General features: G+C 34.8%; 1 protein-coding gene across 1 annotated transcript in view; it reads left to right on the plus strand.

Annotated features, from left to right (window-relative positions):
• Window positions 1-22803, plus strand: part of Reck (Reversion-inducing-cysteine-rich protein with kazal motifs) — a 198619-nt gene that overhangs the window by 147857 nt on the left and 27959 nt on the right. The window contains exon 5 of the mRNA XM_074175981.1: window positions 18215-18379. Coding sequence (XP_074032082.1) covers window positions 18215-18379 — 165 coding nt within the window. The remainder of the gene's footprint in view (window positions 1-18214; window positions 18380-22803) is intronic.

The raw sequence follows: 22803 nt of genomic DNA on the forward strand, positions 1-22803 counted from the left end.
TTCTTTCAGGAAATTGAAGAGCCTTACACAAAAATTTGCAATAGGAAACAAACTTCTCTTGAGCATCAGGTCAGCAAACGATTAATAATCCAAACCAGAAATAAAAAAGTCCTTCTTGGCTGAATCCAATGTATCATCAGATATAGCTGACTTACAGATGTACTCATATGGGCAATTTTCTGCAGTTCTCTAGTTAGAAATTTTGCATTTCAAACATCCGACAACCTCAGTATCAACCAATCAACTGAAATATTTTCAGTATGCCTTCATGGCTGCCGCAGAAGATACCATATGCTAGAAGACCACAGGGACGATTTCAAGGCTGCACATCTCGACCTGGAAAGCTACAGGAGAGCGTCTCCTGGCTGGTGGCTGCAGTTGGTACCATGCAGCCGTAGGAGGGTTCTTACTAAAATACATCATGGAAAACTTACTTATCGACACCTACTTGACCAAAATAGTTTCAGACTGAGAAAAATGTTCCATGATCTGTCAACTCAATACATATTTATTCACAAAGGAATCAAGACTCTGGTAGTAAAGCAATACTCTGTGTCTACTCCGACAAGAACCTGATCAGGTTTTTTGCGTTTGGCAGCGTGCCATTCCTGGCATCTTATCTGAAAGATCACTCACTTAATAAGGTGATTGGCATCGGTAAAAAGCTGGATTTATTTGTTTGAGTTCGAACAGGTGTTAGCCACAGTGAACCCTTATGAGTTACAGTGAGGAATAATTATTGTACCTAGCTATTCACCTTAAATTGAGATACTGAGTTTTCTGGGCGGGAGGTAGGCAAGCCCCCTCTATGTATCCGCCAGTGCGTCCCAGTGAAACTGGCTGAGAAGTACGCTCGTATTTTTCGAAATAAGACTTAGGTCGCCTCGCGAAACTCGGATTTAATCTGCGCCCGGTTAATGATAAAAAAAGTGAAAAAGCTCGGTGGGATTTAATTGATGCGGAGGCACTCGCACGCTCTCGAGAATTGCTCGGTCGGCTGAGGATAGATTTATTCGTAGATTCGTAGAATCCTGTGGTTTTGTTTCATTTGTGGTTTTAATTAGGTGCTAACTTCGTTAACGCTATCTAATAGTTTGGATGCGAAAGGAGGAGGGGACTTTCTGTCTTTACCGAAGGAATTATCATGAAGCAAATCGTTGCACACGTTATATAGTGGAAAGTAATAATTGCTCACTATGAATGCAAAATGCCAACAGTGCCCAAATTTTTCAATTCGTTATGAATTGCCATAGCTGGTATAGGTCGGTTTATAATACTTTCCCAGGATCACCATATTTTTGCATCCCAAACAGGTCCCAAGCAAACTTGGGACCTGTGACGTTTCATTACCTGGAGTGGCGTGCGTTTAAGTATTCAATCAAAAATATTATCAATGACAAATACAAATCCAAATTATCTTTCTTAGATAGAACCAAACAGTACCTGCAAGAAATCGAACTTTCGCACTTATCGCCTATCTACACAAACATCATAACTCCACCGCCGTGGATAAGCCAATCCGTTTCAATAAACACTGACATTAAAACATACAACAAAGCAAGAATTAACAGCATTGTGATTCAAAAACACTTTTACGAAATCATGGACCAATATTCAGACTATTTGCAAATATATACCGACTCTTCGAAAATGAATGAAGAAGTGGGAGCAGCAGTCACTATGAAATATAAACTCCCCAGTACTTGGAGCGTGTTTACTGGAGAACTATATTCTATTCTTCAAGCTCTCACGTATGTGACAAACAGATTAGCCAAAATACGTTATAATGACCGACTCTGAGCTCCATCCAGTCCATACGAAAAATATATACCCATCACCCCATCGTTAAACTTATCAAATGTAAGCTCTTTCGAGTACAACAAAGGCAAAAGCAGGTAGCTCTAATATGAGATCTATCCCATTATTCGGGAACGTAAAAGCAGATCAAAGTGCGAAAGAAGCTGCGCTACAAACAGATGTCATGGCAGAGACAAAAACACCCAGCGACCTCAAAGTGTTCATCACTGCTTGATATGTGGCAATACGTATGGTCCCAACAATCCTCCAAATTAGTTGATAGAAAACAGATAATTTCAACACCTTAAAAAACTTTAACTAATGTCAGAAGCCATCAAATAGCTCCAGGCTTTGCCTCGGCTATACAAGGCTCACTCATGAATATCTAATAACTGGAAAACAAAAACCATCTTGCGATATATGCGAGACAGACCTCTCAGTAAAACACATATTGGTAGTACAATGCGGAAAGGCTGGAGCATAACTTAGCCGAAAATCTCAAGGACATCTTAGAGGAAAACTGTTATACACAACCACTCATTTCATTCTTAATAGATAGGTAGCACTTTATTTCCAACAGGTGTACACCCAATTACAGGAAATGTTGAAGAAAATATACTGAAAAAAAAAACATTCAATTCAATTGAATTCACATATTATATATTCAATTGACATATTATAAATGAATTAGCCTTCACAAGGTTGACATAAAACAATTGAAAATTATATAAAAAAAAACTATAAATGAAAGATACAATCCTTGATAAAGTTCAAAGAGTTTCAATTAATGTTACACATGTTACATATTAAATTAAAATTATAACACATTACATTTACTGGTGCTTTGAGATTCACATTTGTTCTACTACTCTGACAATGAATTTTTTTCTCGTATCTTGAGTCGAGATGTGGTACATAAAAAAATATTTTTTATTTGAGCGGAGCACAGGAGATGTTATTATTTATTAAATTATATAGAAATGTGACCCTAATGAGGAGTCTACGTGTATTCAGTGATATAATATTAAATTGGTTCAAAAGGATGATATAGTCAATTACCCTTTGGGGTAAATACATGTAGTGCGAAAAAAAAAGAATTTCAAGAACTTTTTTGGACAGCTTCAATTTCCTGTGAGAATTATCATCAAATAAATCCAAGGAATCTTCGTCGAATGATATGATTGAAGATTCTACAATTTCCTACAACTGAATGGTCTGATTTCCACACGTTGTCCTCTTCTCAGTTTTACTGAATATCACAACCATCCTATTACTCAACATGGCTCCTCAAAGATAGGTGGTGAAGGCAAGACGGCAAATAGAATACTATTCATAACACCTTTAGAGCTGATAATTTCTTTTTTTTTTTTTGGTATCGACTGTTTCGATAATTTTAATTTTTTTGTCAGTATTTTTCCCAGATACCCTGAAGGCATCCATCAGGAGACAAATTAAATACTTTTTTGACTTCGCAATACAAATAAGAAAGATCATTAAAAAAGCTACAAACTTCTATTCAGTAAGTTCGATATTGAAAAAAAGTTAAGTAGAAGACAAAATGCGAATTTACATGTTACTTTCAAACAAATTAGATACAATTCAGAATGGTTTCTGAATGGTTTAAAAGCAACCATTGTCAAAGTTGGTGTGTTAACCTCTTATTCCATACCTTTTCAACTTAATGAAGTTCATAGATCTACTCCCATTATTCTGCTTCCATCTACTCCTCAGGTGTTTTTAGTAAATTGTAGATATGGAAAAAATGACTGAATATACTGATATCTTTTTTATATTTGCATTGCCGCTTTAGCATTGTACTAGACGTTATCGCGTAAAGATTCCTTTGTAAACTTTTGCATGTTAATCAGTAGTCTCAGGCAATAATGATATACGAGAATGAAAATTCGGAAACATAATTGAATATAAACCCAAAAAAATAACCAAGTAACGAATTGTATACTGAAAGAATTGTTGAAATCGTTACATGAAAAAAATAAACTACATAAAAGAGCAGTATAGTTTCCACACGACATCCTCTCAAACAATTATGAATGAATTACGAAAATTATTCAGAAAAACTCATAAGAAACTCCAAGAAAGTATAAGTTAATAATAATTATAATGATGAAAATAAATCAACGGAGTAAATCATCTTCGACAGATTTTTTTTTGTGAATCCATTTAGTAAAAGGAGAATTGAATTTGCTATATTACATGGCCTCCCTGAGTGCAAATAATTATGATATACCCTGATAAGATCGGCCATGTCACCAAAAATGAATCGAAATACTTATGGAACATTTGTAAAATGAAATGAAACTCTTATAGTAATCAACGATCAAATATCTTGAACCAATTCCATAAGCATTATAAGGAAATTGAGGCAATGGGTATAATTAAAACATCAAATAACTTTCAGTAAATTTGAAATAAGAACAACCAAATTATATTCCTCTGTTTCACAAACAATAAATATTTTATCTGAATAATAAAATGAAATGAACAAAATATCAAAATATCGTCAGATAACTTTGAATCCATAGTAACTTCTCAATTACCTACACGAACAAATAGCCCGTACACTCTTTTCATCCGAGAGACGTACCGCGCACAGCTGCAATGCTGCGTACTCGTATTCGTACGGAATAGTTCTCTCGGGCCTCTTTGTCGCTCATTTTTACTCACATCATAAAAAAAATTAAAGCTCGCCAACTGTGATTTAGGTTCAATTTTTTGCATATCTCTACTACCTGTTTATATCTGCCAACCCAGTGGTTTTCCCAGGAGAAATTATGCAATCCAAAGTATGAAAATCCAGTTGAATTTTTAATTAATTATAGTCTGGCCAAGATTTTTTCAGGTAAGCAATATTTTAACTTATCGAATTTACTATAAAATACTTTTCATTGATTTGATTGATGGGTGAAGATCCTTTCTAATTCGAAATTTTTTCAAGATAGTCACTAGAATTTCTTTTGGGAGAAACATTTTTGCCTTCTATTTCTCCATCATTGAACAAAACATTTAGGAAACTTACAAAGGAAGAAAAAAACTGCATTGAAAACTTATGTGACTGCACTACATATATATTTTTGAAAAGTTTACTTTTTCATTTTCAATTCAAATGAAATTCTCATGTCTGGGATTGACTAACCATATAAATGTGTATTCGTACTGTCATTTTGACAAAAGCAGTTTTGTTATGAATAAATCAATCTTGTTCATGTACTTCTTTCTAGAATATCTATTCGATACAAAAATAACGAAATATCCTGGTAGTTCGTGAGCATTTCGAACTTAAAAATATTTTCTATGTCCGTATATAAAATATTTCTTCGTGACCACTCTTCTTGGTATGTGAAGAGGTCCTTCTTGGATTTTCTTCTTTGTCTCCTTCGTGACTCTTGACAGCTACTTCATTGCGATACACATTCAAGTAGACGTTTTCTTATTTTCGATATACACAAACGCTCGTTTCTTCGAGTATACCAATAAGTCATCCTTCGAGAATAGCAAGAGGTTATCTTCAGATGATATGGAATAACTCATACGTAACCTTTTAATCTCTCTTTATGTGAAACTTATATATGAATAACGGTTGATTCATTTTTTTTTTGAACTGTGGTGCTGACAAAGGGGACATGAATCATTTTCATAGATTAGAGCGTTTTAGATTTCTTGTAAGTGTTAATGTTTCATAAATTGCCACGATGGAAACATTTGTGCTATACAGGGTGTAACGAAAAGGTGGATCATAATTTGAATCGCATATTCAGGGGTCAAAAGTAACTCGATTGGATATAGTTCACTTTGAAACAAATGTGCCCACAAAAAAAGTACAGCCCATGGAAAGTAAAATGAATATCGATTTTTTCGAATATTTAATGAACTGTTTGACATTTTTTAATGAAAATGAATCCATAACTTTCTTATCGTAAGAGCAATTTTAATAAATAAAACCACGAAATCTCTTCAGCCCATAAAAATTTTAGGGGTTATTGAACCCCTGAAACCTCCCAAACATTCTCTATGCGTTACAATTTAATCCGTATTGTAACACCATTTATTTAATACATCATTTTTGAATTTTTTTTGCCACTCAGCACTTTTTTAAAAAGCCAGTTTTTATCGTGATGCGGTTTTTTTTTCATTATTCTTTAAAAATTCTTCAGTAGGCTGTTCAACACTTGTAGTTCCTACAGAGAAATAATAAACAGTCCAACTGTGTATCTGAAATTTGCCCGATTCCTCTGAAGAAGGAAGAAAACCTTTCTTATCAGTCAGTGGGCTATGCTTCACTATCTTATACTGACGAGTGGCTGAAGAGTCCGAAACCGGTCTGCAAGTGTGCCCGTTCCAAAATGGAAGGTCGTCTCTTTCAGTTGTATTGCCAATTGCATATGCAGGAAATTTTCTGTGAATTTTCTGATGCCTGTCGGATAAAATCTAACGCTGTTCGTGGTATTAGCCAGTGGAGTGTTTGTTTTCTGATAGTCGTCAGTTGATTCAACCTACTGTATAGGTATATTCGAGACGGGCTTGAACATTTAAAGTTCACATCTTTAGATTTGTTTACTGTCTGTCTTCAAGCATAGCCCACTGACTAATAAATAACAAAAGGTAAGTCATATCTGAGTATTTATGTTATCTGCAGGTATAAACAGTGAGTACAAATGTGTGGTATTTCCTGTAAGACATGTTCAAAGTGGCCTCCATTTTCCTGAATACACATTCGACACCATTTCAAAAGAGAAAACCGAATTTTTTGGAAGATCATACGCCTCTGACGAAATCGATTTGGACTTTCAATGATCCGATGCCTCAGTTTTTGTTCGCCAATTTTTTCAACATAATACACGTCCTCTTTCATCAATCCCTAGAAGCAAAAGTCAATAAGGTTGAGATCTGGCTGGCCATGAAATAGGTGCATCAGGACCCCTTCCAACTCAACGTCCAGAGAACAGACCGAAAAGATATTATCTAACTTCGGTATCGTAATGCGTTGAAGTTCCGTCTTGTAAATACCAGATATTTTGCTTCATTCCTAAATTTACATCTTCCGAGTATTCTGGTTAATAATTTTGTAAGAACTGTGAGTAATCTAAACCATCTGAATTATTTGGAAGAAATTCTGGTTCTATTAAATTGTTATTATTCACAATGCCTGCCTAAACATTGACTTTAAAAGTATTCTGTTGATGCTGGTCGATTTTTTGCGTGAGGTTTTATTCAACCCATATTTGTGCGTTATGGTGATTCGTAGAGCCATTTCTATTGAAATACGATTAATGAAATTGATATTTCGATTGTTTTCCGTTAAGTATCGGTCACAAAATTCCATTCTTTAAAGATCATCTTCGTGTAGTAATTCTTAAGTTAAGATAAAGGGATAAAGCTGCTATTCCTTCAATCTTCTTCAAACTATCATGCAACCACCATCTAATTGAGCAACTATAATAACCCTTATACTGTTTTCAGGGTTTTTAGACGACCACTATTACCCCAGCAATTTGCGGTCGCAAAGTACCCGTCTCGTGTATACGACTATCAATGGAAAGAAAGAATAATAATAATATAATAATAATATTTTATTCATCAGTAAATCATAATACATTAATATAAAATGAAGTATATGAAGTACAATATACCTCGATGAATAAACGGATACTTACACTGAGGGTAAAACCCTGTGTGTAGCTAAACAGTAATTACAGAACAATAACAAAATAGAACAATTATGATAAGTGAAAACAATATGGGTGGAAAATATTAGGATCCAAATATCAAATAAATTACTCAAAATGAATATAGATACATGTCCTTAAAATGCAATAAGTAAAAAAATATGTATTATTTTGTCAAACTTTTATATTTATAAAATAGTTCATAGGTGCCTTCAATAAATTTAACCTACATTGTTTTCAAAATGCTGTTTGGTTATACGATTAAAAGGAAATACAAATGAGAATAAAATTTATTTCAGAAAAAAATTAAGAAAAATGTACATTAATAGTGAGTACCTCCACCTCTGGCTCTAAGAAGTTCGGCACAACTACGAGGCATGCTTTTCACCAAATTTCTAATTATTTGGTGGTAACTGCTCGTAAATCGTCAAAAGAGCATCTGCAACTTGGTTCAGATTTTGAAAGGGTTGATGATCCTTTAAACGTCTTTCCAGTTCATCCCAGAGCTGCTCAATAGGATTTAAATCCGGACTATTAGCTGGCCATCTCATGACATTAATATTGTGCTCCTGTAGGAAATTTTCACGACCCTGGCTACGTGTGGCCTGGCATTTTCTTGTTGTAAAATGAACCCAGCGCCCATATTTTGGACGAATGGGACGACATGAGGTTCCAATATCTACTCTGTGTAACGGACAGCCGTTAAAGTCCCTTCCCGAAATACCACAAGGTCCTTGTGTCCTGTCAAAGTTATACCAGCCCATACCATTATCGATCTACCTCCAAATGGAACAATTTCTTGCACACACGTCCGTCATTGTTGAATAACATGATTTTTTTTCATCTGTCAACATTACATTGGCCCACTGCTCTAAATTCCAATTACGATGCTCTTGACAAAAGTTTCTACGATTTCTAGGGGCTCTAGCAGGTCGTCTTGCATGGAGTTGTACTTTGTGAAGTCGGTTTCGTATTGTTTGGTTCAAAATTCGCGTTCCCGTAGCTTCTACAAATATCTGAAAGTACAATTTCTATGTAAATAAAAGCATTTAATTTGTTTTTTACTCTTCTGTAATTTTACGTATTTTCTCTGGCATTTCGACTGGTGTATTCCGATTGGGATATTTTTACGCATAAAGCCTTACAGCTGCTGCACTATTCCTTTGGCACTCATCTATGATTAACAGAATTGCAGATAATCTGACCAAACTTATCTCACCCAGAATTGATTGCATATCTGCCATTTCTACAAACTTATAAACCATCGTAACAGAAAGTTTAATTACAATGCTCCATAATAGAAAGCTTCAATTGACAATATGTAATTGTTGAAGCAACTGTTTATTATTTATCCATAGGAACTACAAGTGTTGAAGAGCCAACAAATGAATTTTTAAAAGATAATGAAGAAGAGCCTGCATCTCTCCATTTTCATCACAGAATGTTAAACAGTTCATAGGAAAAAATCTATTTTAATTTTGTACTTTCCACGGCTGTAAATTTTTTTGTGTGCACATTTGTATTAGGGTAGGTACGTTATATCCACTCGAGTTATTTTCGACCCCAGAATATGTATGACCTACCTTTTTGTTACACCCTGTATAGCACAAACATTTCTAGAATCTTCTCTATGAATGTTCATTGAATTTTTCAGTATCATGATCAATATTTATGAAATATCTCTTCAAATTTTCCTTACTGTTTCATTGGGTATATAACCTTCCTCAATCTGGAAAATAAACAAAGCTAAATCAATATATCCCTGCAAATATTTCGAAAAACATCATTATAATTCGATTATGCTATCCATGATAATAATTAGACAATTTCCACTAGTCAGTCCTTTCATTTTATGATTACGGATGAAAATAAATTCCATCATGAAATTTCCTTATTCATTCTTTTTACAAACGAAATAATATACTTTATTGTCATTAAGAATAAATCTTGTGGACAAAACTTGTGAAAAATAAATATAAATGTAAGTATAGAAATATATAATGTGAATATAAAAACACCTACAATAAAGTGAAGTTAGAACATACACTATAGTTCAACGTCGAAATTTTGTATCAACATGGTTGTGTACAGATCCGTTTAAAAATATTATCAACAACATATTAAGAGAATAGACATGTAAACATATATCTGTTTAAAAAAAATCTGTTTTTTCCGTTAATCAGCTGTCGCCCCCATACGAATGACAACTCTCAGAAGTTGAGAAACTTGTTCGAGCTAAGGACTAACGAATATATATACAGTGCATATTTTTTGAACGGGTCAACTTAGAAAATTTAAATTTGCAATGCATTAATGAAATTAATGCATGAATAATTTATTTTGAAGTGAAATTGACAGATGAAACTCTCAAGATGGCGAATGGGCGCCTTTTTACCTGCAATATGAAAATTCCAACAACCCGACAAGGTTCGTTAAGTTTTTTTTTGTTCATAAAAATTACAAAAAATGTCAGTACGATAATGAACATCATTGTTCAGTTAGGATATTCTCATTTAGTTTTCACTTTAACTAGTAGAAAGGTACCACGTAACAACCTTTAAAACGGTCAATTCTCGTCCATTGGAAGAAAAGTTCAAAAAGATGTATCAAAAGACCACCTTTCCATTTAATTTTTTTCCCAGCTGGCGTCCAGTCGCCATCTTGAAAGTTTCATCTATTAATTTCACTTCAAAATAAAGTATTCATGCATTAATTTGATTATCCCAAATTTCAATGTTATGAGTTGAAAAATATAAGGGGGGGAGACATTAAAGAAATGCACTGTAAAATATTTCATAAATGAACACTCCCATTGCACCAGAGAATCAAATATTTATATCCAAACAAGAATATAAACAAAAATCTTATATAACCTAAATTCAAATATGCACATTTTGTCACGTAAATTTATCATTATAGAAGTCTTGCAAATTATAATAGGGTCTACCAGCCAAAAAAGTTTTTACTCTTATTCCAAACATTTTGTTGGTCAAATTTGCCTGTCTTATATCTGAGGGCAAGTGATTGAATATCTTGACCCCATTGTAATAAATAGAATTCCTGACCAAATTTGTTAAAGGAATTGGCGGTGGAACGGGTACAATAAGAATGGAATGAAGCCTCAAATAAAGACATATTTCTGTAAATGAGACAAACCGATTCCAAAATGATCAAAGCAATCACTGTTGAAATCTTTTGCCCAACGAATTTGTGTCTGCATGAATCGCGAGGTTTAATCTTATACATATACCTGATAGCCCGTTTCTGCAGTACCTACTAGTACAGACAGAAGTGCTGATGAATTGCATACTCCCGAAAACGGTATTTCATAACATAGATGGGATTCAACGAAGGCGTAATACACCTTTCTGGCAGTTTTGATTTCCAAATTTATTGAAGTTACTCTCACTGAACAAATTTTACTTTTAAGTTGTTTGATATGTTCAATAAATTTGAGCTTATTGTCAATGTGTTATCACCAAATGACAGGTCATCGAGAGCACACATCTGCAAGAATATTATTATCGCGAACCAATCTAAAATGAACACTTGTGAAATGACCACTTTTGAATTAACATTAGTAATCACTTTTCTGGAACAAGTCGGATTAAACACAAAATGACTGCGTTTGCTGAATAACATCAGAAGTCAAACACAAACCGATGTTCTTTTGTTTCAATACTTTTTTTGACGTCTGTCAACTGTCAAAATTATATGCCCAGTGAAACTGAATGAATATATGATCAGATATTATGTGTGTGTTTTTGAATCAGGGGGTTTTTGTTTTTTTCTTACTCTCCGAGTAAACCACTCTTTTTATGATACGAGAATATCAAATTTTTCAAAGAAGCAGTATTTGCTGGCCAGAAAATTACCTATGATGATATAGAATTGTAGTGCCTTGTTGCTTGGAAGGATCAAAAAGCATAATTTGCATTTTCTGAACAGAATTGAATTTATACCAAAATGTTATATGAAAGTAAATTTTTAGGAAATATTCTGAGTGTTCTGAGTTGAAAATTTCTGTCAACATAGCCCAAAATATGTGCCTTAAGCTACTAGGATATATTAATATTTCATGATGTATCAGTTTTTTTCGAAAAATTATTAGTGGAATGATGGTATGAAAGATATATTTCATTTTCATAATTAATGAACGTATGCTAAGTTGAATTGATAAACGATGTATAAAAATATGCGTTCAGAAGATCAAACGCTACAGGCAGGTGCAAATCCCCCTAGAAATAACAGCCAGTAACGAAATATTCAATGATTGCAAACAAAAAAATTGTGAATATGCAGGAGAAATTGCTACAAAACTCATAGCTTTCTGAAAACAATGAGATTTTATGTCAAATACGATGACTAAAGGGTCGAATAAAATAAAAGTGCGGAGGAATAATAGTATTTTCAGTGTATATATGTCCTTTATTCTCAATGCATCAATAAAGAATGTAAATACTCTGAACGTGCACCAGTTTAATCAATGAGAAACGCCATCAGTGTATCGGTAGAAAACAAATCTTCTTCAATTTGGGACACATATAGAAAATCAACTGAATCATCATCATGATTGAAAATGAAATAAAAATAAAATGAAATAAATGCTATTACAAAAATCACTTTATAGGTTTACATCGTCCAACTGAATTTCAGATGTGCGCCTATGGCACGGCAAAACGTAAAAATCAACTAGGATTAATAGTAATGCAAAGCCAACAAAAGATCCTGAACGCGAATCATGGAGAAAGGGTCGTGGTACCTCATGGGTAGGTTCTGCAATGGGTACCTAATGCACGAACCACTATGGTAGGCGCGGCGGTCAACTTGTCCATAAATCCCAGCCGTGGACATCCCAGCACGCTGCAGAATCAAGTAGCCTCGTATCGCACATCTCCAAACAAAACACTGTCAACTCTTACCATAGACGTACTGGTTGGTTTGTTGTGGATTGAACCTTTCGAATTTGATACTATTTCTTCGGAAAATTATATTCTGAGAACTGTTTTTCTATGCAGATACTATATTGACTTTCATTGAAAAAGTATCTCGAACGGGAAGGCTATTTCTTAGGTGCGAAGCCGAAAAACAGGTGCTGAAAGAATTATTCCGGTTGTTCCATATTCCCTATATGTTGTCTAGGATTGTCAGATATGATGAAAATGCAAAATGCACAATTTCTTCCAGTACGCACTCGCCGCGACCTGAAAAAATAACGAAAATGACGGAACTATCTCCATACTTTGGTTAATTTTTTTTGCTACATTTCAGCTACAAAATATTGTAGAGAAATTGAAAATATACATTCTTAACAAAATTGAAAGGGGTATATTTTTAGGAGAGATAAACCATCGAGAAAAAAAAGGCTTGGCTTTCTACTTCTCCATTTGTATACAAAAAATGTAGGAATCTTTGAAAAAAAAGAAGGAAGCAAATCAATTTCAAAAATGTTACTCTATACAAAGATGTGTAGACCATCGTAGTTCATCCCTACTGTAGTCCAACAACTATTTGGTATCAAGCTTCAAAGGGTAAATAAACGCCTTGGAGATAGCCAATCCTGGAAGATTCAGCCAGAAGTCCATAAATCTTCTTGCCATCCAAGTGTTCAATCTTTGTTTGACAAAGTCCAAAGCGATGCCAATGACAGGGTCTGGTCCGATGAAGCTGCTTGCAGCACCCTCCTTTGTAAGGGAGTCAGCAGCCACATTGCCGTCCAGGCCAGTATGGCCAAGAATCCAGACCAGAGACAATCTGTTGAGTCTCCCTATCGAGGAGAGTCGTTTTTGTCAATTTGCTACCAATTTATACGTTGCTTGGTAGGAGTTAAGAGCTTCCAGCGCTGCTTGGAACATTTTTATTGACCTGTATATGAGGTTTCATTCTTCCAATCTCTCCGCGCAAATTTCTGCTTGAAATACAGTCGCATAGCTTCCTTGTCAGGTTGATATCTCTGTCCTGGGTCTGCGACTGAAAACACCTACACCAGAACCAGAAGGTGTTTTGATTCATCTGTGAACCAACAACTATCTGCTCTTAATATTTCCTTCTCCCGGAGGATCCAGTCCTCTCTACTCGGAAACAGTACTTTATAAGGCAGTTCGTAGTTGACAGTTGGAGGCATAAAGTCAGAGGTCATTTCCAGAATGCTGTGACTTTCAGTGTTAACCAATAGTCTGTTGCAATCTGCATTAAATTGATTTGTGCAATTGGCAATGTGCACAAGTCTATATGCAGTCCATCTAGCCTCTCTCTCCAGAAAAATGTGGAGAGGATGTAGATCTAGAAGGATCTCCATGGCCGCTGACGGTGTGGTACTGATGGTACCACTGATAATCAGACAAGCCTGTCTCTGTAAGCCAGAGAGCTTCGCCTGGGCCGTTTTCTGTAAAGCCTTCGGCCACCAGGCAATTGCACCATAAGTGATCATTGGTCTGACCCTAATCTAAGTTGAACTATTTAATTTTGAAATTGTTCAACTTGAGAAGAGCTTAGGTTATTACTTAAATGTTATGTATATTAATATGATAATGTAAGGAAAGGTCATTTAAAAAGTACATGTATTATAGCTGCCATAAGCCAATCGTTACGTTCGTAGGATTGAATAATGATACTAATAATGTACATACACAAAATTAGTATCATGATTTTCAATTCACGTTTCAAATAGTAAAAGAATATTACGTGCTTGCGGGTTAGATTTTTATAATACTGTCAACAATATATATCTAACGCATACTGAACACTGAGCGTCTGTCCGACGAAAGAGGAGAAGCCTGCCTTCCACTGATGTATGTATGAGAGATAAAAAGGGCCATTTTCAGAAATTTGACAAACTACTAACTTCAGGACAGTTTACTTCAATCATAACCTATTGAAATCCAATTACCTACAAAACAAGTATTTTTTCAGCAACCGTACAGAGAAGTGTGGTAAATAAAATGAAAATAACGGAATATTTTTATTTTTGATGTGACGCTACCTTGTGACACAGTTTTGGTTTAAATTTGTGTATGTACTAATCCTACTTGTACTTTTTACAGAGCAACTCTAACGATACAGGCACTTTTTTATTTCAGTACCTATTGGTGAGAGACTTTCTTCAATTTGAAATAACTCATCAATACAGCAGATAACTTTTGAAAGATGTTTTCATTTGAAGAAACTTAGAACAAAGGTCAGGAAGAATCATACTAAAATATGTGTTAATTGAACTGAAAAAAAAAACAAATTTACATGAGCTTTGTTGGTTTCGCAGGAGGTGAATGATATCGAGGTTTTCATTCTCGTCAAATAGCGGTTCTAGATCAAAATCGGTACAGTCTTCGTTGTTGTCGATGACCTATTTCTATTATCGTATCCTTGGCCAGAACACAGAAAGTTTGGAGGCAGCGTCTACACTATTCCCAATGGGTTAGCAGTCATCAGCCCATTAGGAGTAGTGTCTTTGATCCTGTGTTTGATGATTATTATCATCGATTCCATAACTTGTATCTCTATTCTCGAGTAATGGAAACCTTTTCCCCATAGAAACGGCCGTCATATTCAACTAACCGAAATGATTAAAATATGCTCTTAATGTTAAATTACGTCATTTCGACGGCGTATCCTAGTGACCTGAAGAAGTGGAAATGTGACGTCACTTCCTAGTGACCTCAGGAAGTGAACATGTGTTTCATCAGTGGTAGTTTAGCCAGATTGTACTTGGTGGTACAATGAGATTGTTATGAAGGGAGCAGGACTGTTGTCTTCTGTCGCCATACAGGGTTACCAATATCTTCTCCTCTGCTACTAAAAATTTTTGGGGAAGGGCAGCAACTTCTACGTTTTCTTCAGCAATCATTAAGAACATATTCAAGTTACATACGTCAACCAATACCTGCTCCATAGCTATATGAAAAGTCATATTAAACTTACGAAACCAAACCCACCATCCAAACTTTTTATAAAAATTAACTATAGGTGGGACAATTAAAGATTGTAATGTCATGGGTCATCAACAAAACACGCGATAAGACATATTTTATACACAATCCGTTTCGGCTACAGGTAAAATACGAAAACAAAACAGTCAACGTTTGCTTTCGATCAGAGATCTCTTGATAGCTTGTACTCATTACATCGAGGAGAGAAAGCTGTACAAACTTGAGTCGTCAGTAATTTCTAATATTCTGAAACTAACTGATGACGTATTACTAATAATACATTTTACTGGTGTTTCTACGATTTGAAGTCTTTTATATACAGATAGTGCAAATCCACGAATATCTAGTGTGCCTTCTATCAATCCCATAGATGGCGTCGTCGTAGGGGAATATATCATCGCCGTTTTTTACTCAGCCTTGTTCTTCAAGGACAGTTGAGTCCAACACAGCATTCATAGTGCCATTTATGAGACTTGCAGTGTGTCGAAACAACGCTGTCTGGTTTCATCTTTATCAATGTAGGTAGCTACGAAAACTTCCAAAGTGTAGGAGTCTATTTGACTCTCTATACGAGGGTGTATTGTGGGTCACACCTACCGAAACTCGACCAGATGAGGAATTAGTCTATTACTTTATTTGGTGAGTGATCATTCAGGGTCATCTGGTACGAGTGGGATCAAGCTTAAGGCCTCTTTCACACGAGGAGCTTCACATCTCCCGCTTCCGAGAGACAGGAAGGCTCTTAGCACCAAATTGCAAGGAGATTCGCGAAGGTGTGCGGGAACCGCCACGTCTCGGGGGACGAGAGCTCTCACGTCTCCTGCACTTCGACCCTCGAAGTGAAGTTCCTCGAACTGAATACTATTCTTCGAGCTGTATTCAATTCTCCACCTTATCTAGGAGGTCATCAAATGTCGCAGATGACATTCAAAAATATAATTGAAAAACTTTTTCTCATCCCATCTAAATTCTGGGTATATGTATACAAAACATTCTTGATTGTTGGCGTTTCTGTCGTCGAAGTTTGTGACGACGGTAGAGGAAGTATAAGGCAAAAACTCGCGTGCGATCTATTCTACGACTGACCTCAAGGAGCCAGGAACTAAAAAGGCTTCCGGAATTCATAGGTTGGAGTGATAAACGCTCTTGTATAGGAGCGAGAGACGTGAAGCTCCCCGTGTGAAAGTGTCCTAACGCAACATGATCTGGTCCACTGGTTTGCTACAAGGCCTGAATTTTCCTTGTAAAGAAAAGTCCTCTCTAAGGTTGATCGAACATGATCCATTTTCCTGAATATAAGGATTCAATCGGTAGTCTGCGACTATCTTTAATGAAACGCTACCTTACTACCATTTAAAAATTTTGAGGTGATTTTCCCTCTCGTTTGGGGTGGGAGTGGTGGAGTCAAATATCCTTTTCTTTAAGAAATCTGAAAATGAATATATTTATATCAATTCATAATTCAGTTCAAATTATTTGACCGTTGTCTGTTATTCGTAATGTGAACTACGTATTTTCATAACTACGGTTTCTCCAGTCGAGATCCATCTTGATTTTATCCAGGTTTGCAGACCAGCTCCCCTACCCTTTTGGCTGATTGTTAGGGTTTCTCCAGTGAATTTTTTAATAGGTTATATCTACTAATTTTGAATATATTCAGCTAGAGATGGAAGGTGATTCAGGTGGCACCATCTAGTAGTGGGAGACTATACCTCTGCAGGCATTAACGATGTATGAAGAGAAATAAGATAGTTGGCGTTGCTTAAAGGGAATCTTCAAACTACGGTATCGACAATGATACCTATCGACATTGTCTGATGATTTAATCGATGACAAAATTGAGTTAAAATAGTTCATTTGAAATGAGGATGCTTGATCATCCTTGAAAAAATATTTTCATGTTTATATTTTTTCTTCAAGAATTCTGAAAATACATATTTCTTTTAATAATTATTAATTTGGTATTGGATTTCATAGATATATGAAAATAATATATTTGGTGGACCTATGAATATCTTCAAGAAATTTTGAAAACAGACATTTATGGTTTCATGAAAATTTTTCTAAAGAATAATCGCAATCAAATATGTATGTAGTTTCCTGAGGAGAATACTTACTACCAATGTCTATTTACTACTAAAGATACTACACATGTCTTGCCATCTAGTTTTAGGAATTCAAAGCGCAAACGTAATGTAGTAGGCCCTTTCAACTGTCAACAGATAGCGCTAGGTGAACTTTATACGAAAATATTTTATTAAAAATTATCACAGATCAAATTGAAAAAATATTGATCTGGAGTTACTTTTGATTGTTCAGATACTATTTATAATGTGTTTCAGGGCATATATAAAACTTACTGTCAAAATTGTATTCATTTGCCAAGAATGAGTCATGTTTTCATATTTCTTATAATACTTAAAGAGTTTAAAATTTAGGAAATTGAACTGGTTCTGAACTCATAATCAAAAAATTGAAGCACTCATCTAGGTTTAGGTGGACCAAAATGAAATTTACAATCTCTGACTTTAATCGATTGAACCCAAAACTTGGAACATTTTTACAAAGAAATGATAGAAACTGGCTCAATATTAAGCATAATAAAGCATAGTTTTACATAATAGCAATAAATTTCCCAGCTGTCATTCATCACCAAAATAACAAGCAAGTGGCTTGGTTATGTAAATATTATATGAATTTTACTGGAGGACGATCAGTTTGATCTTCCACTTGAAGATAATACTTGGTGATTGAAACACGTGTCGAGGTGTTAAAATTACGGTTTGCTGAAAAAGTTTTTTCTTTCAGATATGGCAAGAGGCGACTCATGGCCAGGAAGGTTATGTTGTCCGATACCTTACAGCGAAAGCTGTAGAAGAGCCTGCATCACCGCAACATCCCATTTTGATCTTCCCAGGGGATGCAGACAAAGTGACGAAATCGCATTTTTCAGTTGCCTTGAAAGACAACAAGGTTAGTTAATATTGTTTCCTTTCATGTCCACACCATTACCTATATTGCTCAAAATGGTTCTCATTCGGAACATTGTTTATGTATGGAAGTCTTCTCCTGAAAACTTTGCTTCGAGGTTCAACTGATACTTTGAACTACATTTTCCCCAGCACTGCTTTATTTGTAATGCTTGTGCATCTTCATAAAATGTACCTATTCCAGTAATTCAAACTACTTTTGAATTTTGGGGCCATTATAAAGTTAACTATCAAATTGACCAAGATGAATATACGTTTATAATTGATAAGTGTTACACTAGCGGGAATTTTCAGCATCGTTCTTTTTTGACTGTAAAAAATTACGCAAACCAGTGAATAGATCGAATCACTGATGTGAAAATCCTCTCCACGTTTCAATTTGCGGTGAATCACAATGCCTAACAAACGTATGAAAACGTATGTGTTCTATCGAAAATGACAAACTTGATTTCGACTCGGTTAAAATGGAATACTTACTGGAAAAATGTGCGTAATTCATGAAAAAAACACAATGGAATTGCTAGTTTCAGCATATGTTGTTGATAATGTTCTCTATGATATCTATGAAATAATATCAGTAATTCTATGAGAGAAGGAGATGTATCGTGTTTTGTCAAACTGGCCGGATGAAACGAGATATTTGGGGCTGTTAAAACGGGATAGTTTTCAATGCTGCTGTAAAAATAAAACAAAATACATTCGAAACTGCAAAATCAGTACAAAAAAAACAAGAACAAAATAGTTTATGAAGTGGATAAAAGATTGAACGGCACGACCTTCATGTGCCCATCCCTTGCAAAGAAAGCAGTTTATCCACTTCTCTATCGGTTTGCAGTTAAAATATAGATCATTATAATAAATGCAAAGAGCCTTCTTCAGTTCCATCTTCTTTTTTTGAACTGCTGTTCGAGATCCTGATATCGATATTAGATATTGTTTTTATTTAGTTGGTTTCACTTTGTTACTATATGTCTTTTCAATGTCGTTTTTTCAATCGGCTTTTTCTTATTTCTTCCATCACTGAAAACTGCTTCTTCGGTAGCTTTTTCAAATTAAAACTCTTTTAGTTTCTCTTTGTTAAGGGGTTGATGTTAATATTGTAGTTTTACCTCGTCTTTGATCATTAGTATTCACATTTCTTCATCAGTTTTGAAATTGGAACCATTATTTAGGAAAAAAGACAAAATTTATAAGGGGTGTAGTATCGCATGTTGAACAAACATGCCCTTGCCCGTCACGCTGGCTTGAATGCCAGATTCATAACATGTCATCTTAGTTCAGGACCCAAATCATAAATAGAAACAGTGGTATTGAACAAAAGTCTCGTATTCTGTTTTACCATACCATACCGTTTTGCCAGACTCTAACCTACCACGTAAGATATTGCAAAGTAAAAGATTTTTTGCGAATATCAACATAAACATCTTGGATAAGGGATGCAACAAAATTTGATTTGAGTAACCCTCGTTTTCAGTGGTTTGATCATAGACTTTTGACCATAGATTTTGAAAAACCGTCTACTTGCCATGTTGCTATATATGACAATAGTGACCCTGTTGTTGAGTGTCCCCAAAATTCATGAGAATTTGGAAAATAAAGGAAGTGCATCAATAAAATATCTAACAGCACCTCAGATACAACTTGAATTTCTACAGATTGTGCAGTAGACTGAGAAGCTTATCTGGTCAAATTAGACCAATAAATAGAAGTGGAGGTAAAAAACTTCGCACCTACCCGAAATTGTTAGGATTGTTCAAAACACTATTATAACTGGAATCTGAAAAATCATCATCCGATACCTGGAAAAATATGTACTCTGGACCAAAGGTCACAAAATCGGGTTTTTCGCGATTTTCAGCAAAACGGTTAGCTTCATCATAAAATCAGTTGTGACAAAAATTGTAGACCAGATGATTATCTATAAAAAATGTTGAGATACTTCTTCCTAAGAGCCGTCATTTCTGAGATATAATGATTCAAATATGTATACTTGCATGATAAAAAAAAACTGAGAGACCTAATTGTAACTTAGACTTAAAAGACCTCGGCCGAGCAGCAGTCATGATATTTTGGCTAACATTTTTGCATATTAATTTTAAATGATCTAAATTTGATCTTCTTTTTACATCACTCCTTCCAAAACATATTTCAGCGACTCCGAGATTTCATTGTTAAAATCTCCAAACATGCGATTTGGTGGAAGACAATTAGAATTATCTAACTATGGATTGAATATAGTCCTAATAATTGCTGCAGCAGCGTCTAGGATTCTAAGTCGTTCTTCCTTTTTCTTCATCTTTTTTCGTACCAAGTTTGATTCAAAATATGATGATTGTCTACTAAGCATATGAAAGTTGATGCTCCCGATTTTTCCGTGATAATAATTTTATCACCAAACCATCGTCCTGTCATTTATAGTTGTAGTTTTGCAAACATTTCTCAATTCGTTCGATTTCGATGTAATGAATATTTTCTCAATTGCCAGTTTTGTAATTTCATCTTGAGAATGAACGACTTCAACTCCAGTGGTTTCAATTTAACTCGAGCAATAACAGCTTTGACCATAGCATCAGAACGAGTTCGAGCTGTTTCCAGAATCAAATCTTTAAATGTAATCGTACTTCCTTGTGATGCACTGTTTGGAACCTTTGGTATAGTAATGAATATTACTGGAGTTTTATTCCAACACCAAACCGTTATTTCAACACTTCGACACGTGTTTCGATCACCAAGTGATCATCTTCAAGACGAATATTAAACTAAACTAGATGATCACTTGGGAGCGAAACACGTGTCGAGTTGTTAAAATAAAGGTTTTGTGTTGGGATAAAACTGAGTTTAATTTTCCTTTTGAAGATGATCACTTGGTGATCAAAACACGTGTCGAGGTGTTGAAATAACGGTTTGGTGTTGGGATAAATCTCCAGTATCATTTGTGAGTGTACTCACTTGTTTGATTTTACGGCGAGAATTCTAGGACTTTCTAATGATCTTCAGTCAATTCCTGGCTGTAAAATAAGCATTAATTTTCAAAACAAAAAGCCAATTCACTTACACGTGCTCTAACGAGGAGGACTTACAGTAGATACACTGGGTTCTTGTTTTTCATGTTCTCTTAATAGCTGAAGCAATAGAACACTCCCGAGTTGTAGTAGTAGTATTGTCTCTTTAAGTATTAAAGTGTCTGATTAAGGTTCAAATCAGTAACGTAGCCAAGAATTTCGTTCGAGGGGTCCAAAACCAGTGAGGTCCGGGGATATCCCCCAGGAAAATTTTTGAAATACAACTTACTAAATAGAGGCTTTTAGACTGATTTCAAGACTTTCCATAAAACTTCATATTTCAAAGAAATCTTTCCCAAATTCATAATTTTTCAATATTTTTTATTTCTTTTGTGATGAAGCAAAATAATTGTGTTTCATACAAATACACATGAATTAGTGTTGTAGTTTGTCAAGGGCTTCAAACTTTTTCAAATAAATGAGTAAGGCTAGAGAAACAACAGTGTAGAGCAAAATTTGAAATATATTCATGACGTGTAACATTACATAAATGAATTTAACAAAATAAAGCTCTAAGTCAGCCGTCCGCAACCTTTTTGATATTGCCACCACAAAATTAAAAAAGAGTTATGAGAGACCCCAGAAAAAAAAATCACTAAATGAACAAGTGCAAAGGTTGATTCAGGTAACGAAATCAAGGTAAACTTCAATTATCCTCCTTGTTGTACTTGGCTGTTTTTATTTCATAAATTATGTTGAAGAGTTTATTTATTTTGGAAAGTAATATTAGAGCAAACTAGAAAATATGCATTTAGCATAATATTTATGATGGCATTAAATGAGACAAGCAATTATTTTAACATTTTATTAAAAAAAAAATAGGTACATATACGTAAGTTTACAAACTAATGTGAACCTTGTGGTTGCACACTTGCAGTCAATATATTAATTCTTGGTGATATATTATCAGAAAGAGACACCCTCAAATCAGGTTCTAAGTTAAGTTTGGAGCGATATTTTGTTTTTAAAGCAGTCAATGTGGAGAAAGCTGTCTCGCACAGGTATGTAGATGCAAATGCCAGCAATTTCAGCAGAGGTGTTTTGTATTACAGTTGATATTCCTTTTCCATAATTATCCAGAACTTGGATAGATTCGTGGTTTTGAAAATAGATAGAAGGATTTCATCGGACAATAAATCGATCAGCTGCTCCTTTTCTTTTAAGTTCATCTTCACACTGTTAAGATCACAAGTGAATGGATTGATTATCCATTGGTCGCCGTGTGACGTATCTGGGAATCGTATTACCATGTCTTGCTTAAGGTTTGTAAGATGATTTTGGTTTTGATTTCTTCTTCGAGATTTATATTGTTTTCTTCAGAAAATTTCTCCAAACATGCAAACAT

The sequence above is a fragment of the Leptinotarsa decemlineata genome, unplaced genomic scaffold (assembly GCF_025532065.1).
Source record: "Leptinotarsa decemlineata unplaced genomic scaffold, Ldec_3_MD MMD2_tig00001393_RagTag_RagTag, whole genome shotgun sequence".
In the NCBI taxonomy this organism is placed as follows: domain Eukaryota; kingdom Metazoa; phylum Arthropoda; class Insecta; order Coleoptera; family Chrysomelidae; genus Leptinotarsa; species Leptinotarsa decemlineata.